Genomic DNA, 12,216 nt, shown 5'->3' on the forward strand with positions numbered 1-12,216 from the left:
TAGTTATACTGACCATATTTCAAAAACAAACTACCTAAATGGTCCTGACCATAATATCAAAAACCAACTTCTTAAATGGTTCTGACTATAAAACCTAAATTCTCAAATACAATGATAATTTTCAGTTGGTAATTTCTGTGCTTTGTCAATTTACGCACAAGTAATGCACTAATGTAATCAGCACTGCTGAGTGTTTCAGAGTTGTAACACAAAGATGACTTGAGCTGTGTGGTTTGTATGTGTCTCTGATGAAGCAGTTAGTGTTGTTTTTGTTAGCTCTGCCTTTTTTTCCTCTGTATTTTATTGTCTTTCTTTGGTTGATGAATAGGGTTTGGATGTGGGTGTGGATTAGTCTTGGGTTTTGTTTGTTGTTTTTGTGTGTGCTTACCTCTTAAGAGGTGATGTTTGTTGATGTTTATGTTGTTTGTTTTCAACTGTAAGTTTTCATATACTGACTTTTTTAAGATGTTGAAAAGATGTTAGGATGTATTTTATGTGAGTTCTATAATTTTATTAAGACCATTATCCTCTCCACAAGGCTCCGCCTACTCTGGCAGCCCTCCAATCATTGCTTAGCAGCTACGATCCACGGCCTTGAGCCTTTAGTTTGTTATAAGCACATTTATAATACCAAGAGTTTTATAATGCCACAAAGAGTATGTTGTTCTCTACCTATCAAAAACCAAAACCAAATTTAAAAACATTGTCGTCAGTTTACTGAAAATTTGATACTGAAGCTGCTCTTTGACAGAAAAACCTAAAAAATGCTTTAGAAAAATGTCAGAGTAAATATCTAATTTTACCTAAAGCAGCACTATGCAATAATTTTTTGTTTAAACTAAAAGAAGCATCACTACTGATTAAGAAGAAAACAACACTAAACATGGTGAACGTGAATGTTGCAAGAGCTCTATTAGGGACGAAATGATCATTTAAAATTAGAGACAGAGATACTGGGACTCATTTGGCAGGACCACATCATATATCTTTACATATTAACAGCCGAAAGAAGGAGAAGAAGTTTTTCATTCAAGATAAATAGATATCTAAATATCCGCCTCCTTTTTTACAAGCCCACTCAATAATTTATTGTCGCCTGTGCCTCTGATGTTAACATTGTGTGTGAGGCCATGTGATGTGAGGTCATGTGAGTTTTCTGTAAACAGGCTTTCCGAGAAAAAGTAAAGGAAGGCCTGTTGGCCCTCCCTCCCAACCGCCCATATTCTATTGAGATCTGAGCTCAAGAAGCCAGTCCTCATGAGGGGATACGGTAAGCAAAACAAGCTGCTCTCATAACAGCACAGAGGCTAGGAGAGGGTTTAGTACAGCAGATCATTGCCTTCAAACCGCTTTCCTGGATTTTACCCTTCACAAAAGCTCATTAAGCCGTTTCGCAAGAGACATCAAATCTGAAATCCATAATAAATTTGAGACGACCGCAACTTAGAGAAGAGGACGAAGGACTCTAAACTGCACCCAAAGGAGAAAACAAAAGCAGGTAACATTTAATTGTTGGTTTATTTGATACATTTATTTCATTAACACAAGTGTTAATCTGTTAATCATGGACATCTCTATATAGTTGTTTCCATGCAGGTGGCTGGTTTAAACAAACCAATTTTTACAACTGAAGTGTTTGTTTACAATGACCACTTAATAAATGGCAGATTTTGGAATGTGTTATGATAAGGAAGTTTTCACCCGTACAAATATAAAGGAGCTGTATTATTATATTATTTTCCAGTGTGTTGTTTTGTGCAAGCTCTTTGTTTACTGTCCATGGTTGAAAGTTTTAGCTTAATTGTCAGTGATATATTTTCAGTGTTCACCTGAATAAGACAGCGTTAATATAAGATGATGACACTCTGCACCGCTAACTTATTGTTTATAATTAATAACATTTTTTACAGGTGAATAAATAATTCTGTTAAAGATGTCGACCACTGCTGTTCCACTCTCTAACCCGGGTAATGGCTACACCATTGTAACCCACGTGATCTCCCCACCAACATCAACTCAAACTGGGGAAAATATTTCCACTGGAGGACCACTTCAGAATTTTCTGAAAGGAGAACCAAAAGCACTAGGAGTAAGTCATGCAAGCTCACATCTGCTTAAATCAAATGTAGCTCATTTTATTCCATAATGATTCAATTCTTTGTGTTTGCTGTAGTACCAGCACTTTCCATGTCCATGCATGGAAACTAAGATCAGTGCATTTTGAATGAATTGTTTTTGTGATGCCACGAAACCATTGTATTAAAATATATGAGCCAAATTATAGTTTAGCTCTGTCCATTGAGATTGAGATTCACCACATTGCAGAATTTAGCTCCACCGCTAATCTAAAACACCTGATCCAGGTAATGAAGGCCTTCAGGGGCAAGTGAATCTAAGAGCCAGACATGTTTGGATCTGAACTCCCTAGAGTGGTAGATTTCCAGGACTAGGCAGATCACCAGAGCAGAGGTAATTTGCATATACGCTATATTGCCAAAAGTATTCGCTCATCTGCCTTCACACGCATATGAAATTGAGTGAGATCCCATTCTTAATCCATAGGGTTTAATATGATGTTGGTCCACCCTTTGCAGCTATAACAGCTTCAGCTCTTCTGGGAAGATTTTCCACAAGGGTTAGAAGTGTGTTTATGGGAATGTTTGACCGTTGTTCCAGAAGCGCATTTGTGAGGTCAGACACTGATGTTGGACGAGAAGGCCTGGCTCACAGTCTCCGCTCTAATTCAGCCCAAAGGTGTTCTATCGGGTTGAGGTCAGGACTCTGTGCAGGCCAGTCGAGTTCTTCCACACCAAACTCGCTCATCCATGTCTTTATGGACCTGCTTTGTGCACTGGTGTGCAGTCATGTTGAAACAGGAAGAGGCCGTCCCCAAACTGTTCCCAGAAAGATGGGATCATGAAATTGTCAAAAATCTCTTGGTTTGCTGAAGCATTAAGAGTTCCTTTCACTGGAACTAAGGGGCCAAGCCCAACTTCTGAAAAACAACCCCACACCATAATACCCCCTCTTACACTTGGCACAGTACAGTCAGACAAGTACCGTTCTCCTGGCAACCGCCAAACCCAGACTCATCCATCGGATTGCCAGACGGAGAAACATGATTCGTCACTCCAGAGAACACGTCTCCACTGCTCTAGAGTACAGTGGCAGCATTTATACCACCGCATTTGATGCTTTACATTGCGCTTGGTGATGTAAGGCTTGGATGGATTCCATGAAGATTCCATGAAGCTCTCTATGCTGTTCTTGAGCTAATCTGAAGGCCCATTCTTTCACAAATGTGTGTAGAAGCAGTCTGTAGGCCTAGGTGCTTGGTTTTATACACCTGTGGCCATGGAAGTGACTGGAACACCTGAATTCAATGATTGGGATGGGTGAGTGAATACTTTTCGAAATATATTGTATATTACTTAAAGGCACATCAGTAATAAAATATATTAAAGAAAACCTAGTCTAAGGGACAAAGAAAGGTTGCAAAATGGTCATCACAATTTTTAATAAATTGTAGCTGTTTACTGCATGAAACCACACAAACATTATACACATCAAGCATAATACTATGACCACCTCCTTCTTTCTACACTCATTGTCCATTTTATCAGCTCCAATTACTGTATAGCTGCACTTTGTAGATCTACAGTTACAGACTGTAGTCCATCTGTTTCTCTGATACTTTGTTAGCCCCCTTTTATCCTGTTCTTGAGTGGTCAGGACCCCCATGGACCCTCACACCTCAGGTACTCTTTGGGTGGTGGATCATTCTTAGCACTGCACTAAAATTGATGTGGTGGTGGTGTGTTAGTGTGTGTTGTGCTGGTCTGAGTGGATCAGACACAGCAGCACCGCTGGAGTTTTAAACACCTCAGTATCACTGCTGGACTGAGAATAGTCCACCAACCCAAAATATCCAGCCAATAGCGTCCTGCAGCAGCAGATGAGCTATTGTCTTTGACTTTCTGACAAGGTAGATTACTGAGGTAGGAGTGTCTAATAGAGTGGACAGTGAGTGGACATAGTGTTTAGAATTAGAAACTCCAGCAGCACTGCTGTGTCTGATCCACTCATACCAGCACAACACACACACTAACACACCACCACAATGTCAGTGTTACTGCAGTGCTGAGAATGATCCACCACCCAAATAGTACCTGCTCTGTGAGGGTCCATGGGGGTAACAAAGTATCAGAGAAACAGATGGACTACAGTCTGTAACTGTAGAACTACAAAGTGCCCCTATACAGTAAGTGGAGCTGATAAAATGGACAATGAGTGTAGAAACAAGGTCCTAATGTTGGTCATAATGTTGTGCCTCATCGGTCTAAGTGGACAAAAAGATACATAAATAAAATCTAGGATATGGACCCTTGAATGAAATGATTGATTTATAAATTGCCCCACAGCCTGTAATGCTTCATTTACGCTGCTCTGGCCATGTTTCCTATTCACACTTGAGGGGTTCAGCATGTTGAGTGGGGAATCTGGAGCATAAAAACTTTAGTGAATCTGAACTTTATGTAAATATATCTGGCCTACATGATGCATCTACCCAGACAGGAGACGGCTGAGGCTGGCATTCCTGTCTGCAGCTCAAAGGAACACTGTTTCCACATTTAAAATGTTTAAATTTATATATTTAAACCCAACTGTTTACATCTAAAATTTTACATCTGAGCGGCAAAAAAACAATAGTTTGGATGTTTGGATGTCCACTGCAGAATTTTGTCTGTTTTTATTGCAGTGCCACCTGAGGGCCGAAAGATCGTGGCTAGCCTATACTGGTTTTTGGCCTTGTGCCTTGCGTCCACAGATTATTAGAATTTTTTTGATATTATTTATATAAAAGTAACAGTTCTTTGTATTCTTGTATTGTATTTGCATGCAGTCTTTCATAAAGTGGTGAACTCCTTCTCACCTTTCCTTCTGAAAGTCTCTCTGAGATGCTCTTCTTCTACCCAGTGTCATTACTGACCTGTTGCCAATAAACCATCAGGTGTTTTTTAAGCTTTACAAATTGGCAAATATTTTTCAAAAAACAATAAAATTTCTCTGTTTCAACATTTGGTATTTTGTCTTTGTACTATTTTCAAATAAATATGGAGTTTGAATGATTGGCACATCATTGTATTTTGTTTTCATTTACATTTTACACAGCGTCCCAACTTCAATTATCTGCTTTCTCCACAGACCGTCCAAATAATGATTGGATTGATGACATTCATGTTTGGCATTGTGATAACAATCTATGTTGATCTCATCATCACTGTCTACAGTGGAATTGCATTTTGGGGTGCTCTGATGGTAAGCTTTGTCTTTTATTATCCCCCCCACATAGAAATACTTCCATAGTAAATAAAATAAATCCTAATACCCGCCAGTGAACTCTTACATACTTTCTGTCATTCAGTACATCATTACCGGCTCTCTTGCTGTTGCAGCAAGTAACAAGCTTCATCGCTGTGTGGTACGTAAACACTAACTACAGTTTTAGTGTTTTTATATTCAGTGCAGAAATGACATTTTTCAATAACACTTAACACTGAAAGCCGCACCTTTGCGTTCGGTTTCTCGTCTAGGTGAAGGGTGCTCTGGTGATGAACGTGTTGAGCTCAATAGTTGCAGGAGTAGCCATCATTCTGCTTTCCCTGGATTTTGTCATATCAGCATTATACGCGCCCTGCCGTTATGATGGCACTTTTAACTGTAACAGGGTGAGATAATTTGACTTTCATCATGTGGCATATTCAATTGTGCACTAATTCCTTTTTTTGACCAATGTGCTGTGCAAAGGTCAGAGACCACCCTACAGTAAAAACAGACAGAATTATTATCATTTGCTCATGAAATACAAGTTATTTACTGGTTGGGAGAAATTTCAGAGGAGAAAAGATACAAGACAATCCACCTACTGGACAAAAAGTGATTAAAAGCCACAGAGAAAATGGGACTCCTAACAACCACCTGGAAGACCTGGTGGACACCAAAATCTGGTGTCCCCATCAGATAAATAGCACTTAAAGAAAAGCAGACAGACACAAACGAAGAATATTCGTACTAGAACACCAAAACTAGACATCTGAGATGTGGAGGAAGGTTTCATGGGCTAATGAATTGTAAATTTGTAACTGGGATGGTGATGGAGGTGGTGCGACAAGCAACTCTGTCCCTCTCAGCTCAGGTGCTCATGCTGCCCTTAATGAGCGCCAGGTAATGCTGATATGGCGACGGCAGCATGAGTGCTATTTAAAAAGACCTGAGAAGGATGGAGAATTTGTTGCTCTGCCTCCTCGTCATCCATCCCCACTCCACAGCTCGTCCACCTGGATCAATTATAAGGCATATTTTAGCAGCTTCGCTGCAGCAGAGGAGGTGGGGCCTGGGCAGTGGAGTTCTGGACTAATGTCCACCCGTTGATATCCTCCTCCTGCTGTCACTCACATCCCTCAGCAGTGTTTGGGATTCAGGCCCTGCCTTCCCATGGGTTCTTGCAGCTGTCTTAGGACACACACACACACACACACACACACACACACATACACATATATATATATATTTCTAGCTGTTTCCTGGCACTGATAAATGAATAACTGGAAATCAAATAAATGAAGGGTGATTTCTAACTTTTGCACAGTAATATAAAGTATAAAGCCCAACACTGTCAAACTACCTGCTAGTGATGTTTTGCCTTTGCATAGTTTTATACAGATTAAGAATAAACAGATTATGATGAAATATTGTTTTTTTTTCAGAGCCAGAGCACTGGGATCAACGCAGTGCTGCTTATTTTCTCTATAATGCAGTTCATCATCTCCATCTGTGTCTCAGCTTTTGCCTGTAAATCCACCTGCAAAGCTGAACCTTCTGTGGGTATTACAATGGATAAAGTCAGTTAATACCAGTTGAAATCTTAGATGAAAGAATGTCTTTACTATTATTATTTACTTATTGTTTTGACTGTCCTCACTGTGTCCAGGAGATAACCATGTATTGTCCATGGAGATGATTTACAAATATTGTCTGTCTGCTGCGATGACCTTCTGTATTGCCTCACCCTGTATAAACTATGCAGCTTATGAAACTCATTGTATGTCTGTAGGTGAATGTCACTGTGGTTCCAAACCGAGTAGGATGTTGTTCAGTGGTCAATCCGTTCCCTGCCCATGACATCCAACAGGTAAGCGAGGCTTGTACACATCTGATAAGAGTTCCTGTCTTATCCAACACATTCAACTTTCAAGATCTTTTGCATTTGGTGCAAGTTCATAGCCTGTAACATAATAATAATAATAAACCTTATTCATTTAACATATTCACTCAATATCACTTGTATTAGAGTTCTCAAAGTGCATTACAAGCAGAATGAAACAAAATAATACTAAAGATGTATGAATAAAAAACAGTACATTTCCATTTGTGGGGCTGGCTGATATTCTAGTGGTCAGAAAGATGACCAATGGTGCCCGTCTAACATCCTCAGCCTTGTTAGAAACACTGTTTACTGATGGTGAAATGCTAATCTAAACTAGTGCTTATATTTTGTGTTTTGTGTGTCAGACAATAAACACAAAAATTTGTGCTTACATTGTAAAGGACTGCTGTAATTTTACAGTAAATATTTACAGTAACTTTATACTTTCTTTAATCATGCTAAGTCACCGTTATTGTGCTAACATTGTGTTAATTGTGTGAGTTGAGAAGGAAATGTCCAAGAGCTGAGTTTCATTTTCATGAGTTATAGTACGTATTCCAGGATCTCTAAAAATTCTACAGAAGCAATCAGGAAAATTAAAGAACTTGGTTAAAATTCCACAGCATTCAAGGCTTCTTGAAATGAACCCAGTGAACCATTTAAATACATTTAACCTCTTAAAATCCCAGGATTATGACATACTAAGCCTTATTATTCAGTAACCAGAGGGATGTCGATAAAAAGTAGTCAAGCTTTTCTTATAGAATAGGTTATAGAAGTGTATAACACAACTTTGGGCCTGCCATTGGGCTCTGACCATTTAATGGGCCTGCCATTGGGCCCTGACCATTTAATGGGCCTGCCATTGGGCCCTGACCATTTAATGGGCCTGCCATTGGGCCCTGACCATTTAATGGGCTAAAATTTACATAAATATTTACATAATAGCAATAAAGCACTGTAGATGTTTGTCAGTGAATCAGTAGGTTGATGCTATGGTTATAGTTGTGTACAGCTGAGTCGTTGAAATGTCTATTGTCCTAAATTTGTATAATTTCTTTACACTCTCGGAAAAAAGGTTCCAAACTATGACTGGAGTGATACCAACATGGGTATGTCCTCAGTAGTTAAGGAACATAACTGTACCAAAATATATTGAAATTATATTCTCTCAGTTGTATTGTTCTATTTTAAAACATTAATATGTCCAAAGGTACAAATATATACTTTTCCCCTTGGAAAAAGTAAAGGTACACAACTGAACCTCAAAACCACTGTTATGCCTTTGAAGGTACATTTACACGGTTTGTACCTTAATGATCAAAAAATGTTCCTGCACAGAATCTTTTTTCTACGAGTGCATCATTTACCAGTACAATTATACATTAACAACCCTCTTAAAAAAAAAAATCTGTAACTCGACTCAACTGACCAGACTGTGGTTGGTTAGTGTAGTGGTTAACACCTCTGCCTTCTACACTGTAGACTGGGGTTCAATCCCCCACCAGGGTAAGCTCCCTACACTATACCAATAAGAGTCCTTGGGCAAGACTCCTAAGACCACCTACTTGTGTAAAATGATCAAATTGTAAGTCGCTCTGGATAAGAGCGTCAGCCAAATGTAATTCAATTCAGACGCTTGCAGATAAAATTAGAAACGAAGGCTTTACTGGTTAGAACATAATCCAAACTCATGGCCAGAACACAGACACAGTTCAAATCCAAAACATGGTGAAAAGCATAACAAAATCAGGCAAACGTGATCAAGAAAAGGCAAAAGCAAATCCAAAGACACAGTCCGGTACACAAATAGGTCAAAGGCCATAAGCCAAGAGAAAGAAACAGCATCAGTGACAGCATCAAGTCTTTCTTTGAGCTGTAAACAGGGTCTCACTGACAAAAATGGATAAAATTCTATATTTTGTGGGCTGTCTGCATGGCTATTTTCTAGATTTTAGATTGTAATAATAAATTTAAAAGTACGTATATTGGTTTCAATGAAGACATCTCAAGGCCGTGTATTTTCACAAACAGTGGCACTTCTAAAAATGACAAAAGTGAAAAATGGCATTACATTACTTGCTATGCAGATTTTACAGTATGCAGCTTTAATAATACACACATATTCTTTGCTTTACAGTATCCAATGTATGCAATCAGTGGTGCCAGCATGAACAGTCCACCAATGGAAAGTCCTCCGGAGTACACTGAGATAAAATGCCAGCCAGAGAACTGAGACACAACACAATCTCCACATGAAAACACCACAATAGCTCTATATGTGTCACTTCACTATATACACCTCCTTGTATCTATGCTCACTGACCATTTTATCAGCTCCACTGTCCATATAGGAGCACTTTGTAGTTCTACAATTAGTTCTACTACTTACAATGTAGTTCTACTGTAGTTCGTCTGTTTCTCTGCATACTATGTTACCCTGTACTCCAAAGTTCAGGACCTCCACAGGACCACCACAGAGCAGGTATTATGTGGGTGGTGGATTGTTTTCAGCACTGCAGTAACACTGATGTGGTGGGGGTATGTTCGTGTGTTGCACTGGTATGAGTGGATCAGACACAGCAGCGCTGCTGGAGTGTTTAGACAATGTGTCCACTCACTGTCCACTCTATTAGTCACGCCTACCTTTTGGGTCCACCTTGTAAATGTGAAGTTAGAGACAGTGTGTGACCTTCTAGTCCTTCATCAGTGGTCACTCATTTAAAGAAATGCTACTATAAAGAGTTTAAGTGTAGGTGTTCAGTGTTTTTGCATAGGGGTCCAAGTAAATACTGAATAATACGCCTTAAAACGTGGACAAGGGCTTTTTATATCATATTAAGTATGGAAGAGGACACATGGATGATTGGAATTCTGGGAGTAATTAAAGGCAAAAGACAAACAAGTCAAGAACATTGGACCACTGGGATAGCGGTGATGAATGAGTGGTGGGGATATGAAATGGCACCGGAATGGCAGGAATATGATCACTGTAAATCCCAGTGTCTGCTACGTAAGACCAAGAAATGGTGTGCATACTCAGCATATTGAGAGCGCAGGGTGCACATAGAAGGAAAAAGTGTGGATGTTGAGGGGAAACAGGGCTGAAGGATTTCCTGCAGGACCACCTTAGACAAAAATGAAGGAAAATGAGAAATACATTCAGGGCATTTCTGATACTGAAATTTTAAAGTGTAATGTTGAGAAAAAATATGTTTATTCTTAGAAAGAATGTTAGCAGAATTGTTACTTTCAGTGAGTAAATGACTTCATTTTTGTAATTGTTGAGCAGATTTCATCTTTTTTTCCAATTAAAAGTCACCAATTTATTTCACTCTTGGCCTAGTTTGAATTCACTCTGCAAATGTCTGCTAAATGTTTACCACTGGGATATAAACATTTAAAAACGGTTAACCTGGTTACCTTTGGATCGGGTGCTGTGAAATGTTTAAATATAACCAATTTCTGTTTTTTATTTATCAATTACAGTATGGAGGAAAAAATAGATACATTTTTATATTAAAAATATTAACTAGTAATGAAGAGTTTGAACTTTAGTTCAGATACTGAAAAAAAATCATTAACTGATAAATACATAGCTTCAACATGTAGTTTACAAGCATAGATAAACTTCAGAGTAATTCTGAACTAATTCTGTTACCTACTTTATGCAATCAAAAAGGTCTAGAATTAATGAATGCTTTTCTTGATGCAGATCAGTTTTAGCTTTACTCATTAGGTGATCAGCAGCTACTGATTGGATATCTTTGGGTATTGGGCCCCTCTTGACCTAGCAAGGACAGTGAGGCATGTAGAAGCACAGCAACACAAATGGGTATTAAACACACATACTACCATATCAGTATCTTAATGGCTCATCAGATCTTTTGTGGTAACAAGCAACTGAACTAGTTTTATTCAACCTAAATAACATTGAACGAATGACTTTTCCAAGCAATGTAGTTTTTAAGTCAAATAAAATGAGTTCAGTTGCTTGTTACTACATAAAGTAATGTTTTTAGGTAGATCTGATGAGTCACTTTTCACCGTGAACTTTTCCTTGAGCACATCTGAGTAAATGTAAGTGTCCACCTGCTTCCACCTCACAGGTTTTTATCATAGTTAGAATCAAGGCTGACGCTTTGTTACGTAAGTGCAAGTTCAAAGAACTACATTTTCTGTTTAAGGACACTGGAGTTTAGATTTGAGCCTAATACTGTACATGCACTGTGAAAAATGGGCTTTTTTGGATACATAATGGACTTATGTATGACTTTATGTGAGGTTATATGACTTTACTGATGACAGGCTTTCCAGGGAAAAGCCACAGAAATGAGCCCACGCCCCCACTTCCTTTTTTATGGAAAACTGAGCATAAGCCACTCCTCACTGAGGATGTAGTGAACAAAACAAGCTGTTGCGTCACAGCACAGAGCCTTGGGGTGTGTTTTAGTATCAGCTTCCACTGCCTTCGTAGATTACATGCATGCCCTTTCCCGGAATCTATGGTTCACAGAAGAACAGAGAGCTGCTTTTCCCAAGACGTCAGATCTGAAATTTACCGTGCATTCAAGATAACAGCAGATTGGAAGTAAATTCACTCAGAAGAGGAAGAGAGATGGGACACACCAAAACACACTCCACAAAGAAAACAACAGCACTTCTTTTCAGGAAACTGAGTTTGATTGTCTCCACTGGCGGACAACTTCAGAGATTTCTGAAAGTAGAACACAAAGCCTCAGGAGTAAGTGACCTGTATCAGCCACGTGTTGTACCATTCGTATCACCTTTAGCAGCAACAGCTTCAGCCAAACACTTCTTATGACTGGAGATGAGTCTTTCATATCTCTGTGGAGGAACCACATTGAAGGACTTCTGAGCATGAAGCGCCCATTTAACATCTTGCCTCAGTAACTCAATGAGGTTAACTTAGGACTTTGACTGGACCACTCCAAAACATTATGTGGAATACTGTGTTAGCTTTATGCCAGGTGTAACAAGACTCCTGT

At 39.0% G+C, this 12,216-nt stretch overlaps 1 protein-coding gene across 1 annotated transcript; it reads left to right on the top strand.

The window, feature by feature from the left end:
- The first annotated feature begins 1,235 nt into the window (after positions 1 to 1,235).
- LOC108424801 (membrane-spanning 4-domains subfamily A member 4A-like) lies at positions 1,236 to 10,541 on the top strand. Its single transcript, XM_017693037.2, has 8 exons — positions 1,236 to 1,498; positions 1,911 to 2,089; positions 5,206 to 5,319; positions 5,426 to 5,482; positions 5,595 to 5,729; positions 6,768 to 6,881; positions 7,115 to 7,192; positions 9,348 to 10,541. The coding sequence occupies exons 2-8, from the start codon at positions 1,934 to 1,936 to the stop codon at positions 9,441 to 9,443; spliced, it is 750 nt and encodes a 249-aa protein (XP_017548526.1). The 5' UTR covers positions 1,236 to 1,498; positions 1,911 to 1,933; the 3' UTR covers positions 9,444 to 10,541.
- The last annotated feature ends 1,675 nt before the right edge of the window (positions 10,542 to 12,216 follow it).

The sequence above is a fragment of the Pygocentrus nattereri genome, chromosome 30, assembly GCF_015220715.1.
Source record: "Pygocentrus nattereri isolate fPygNat1 chromosome 30, fPygNat1.pri, whole genome shotgun sequence".
Classification (NCBI taxonomy): Eukaryota; Metazoa; Chordata; class Actinopteri; order Characiformes; family Serrasalmidae; genus Pygocentrus; species Pygocentrus nattereri.

Coding starts and splice junctions, on each gene's coding strand:
- LOC108424801 (XM_017693037.2), top strand. CDS start 1,934: ATGTCGACCACTGCTGTTCCACTCTCTAACCCGGGTAATGGCTACACC. Junction 5,483..5,594: donor ACAAGCTTCATCGCTGTGTG/GTACGTAAACAC, acceptor TTTCTCGTCTAG/GTGAAGGGTGCTCTGGTGAT. Junction 5,730..6,767: donor GCACTTTTAACTGTAACAGG/GTGAGATAATTT, acceptor TTTTTTTTTCAG/AGCCAGAGCACTGGGATCAA.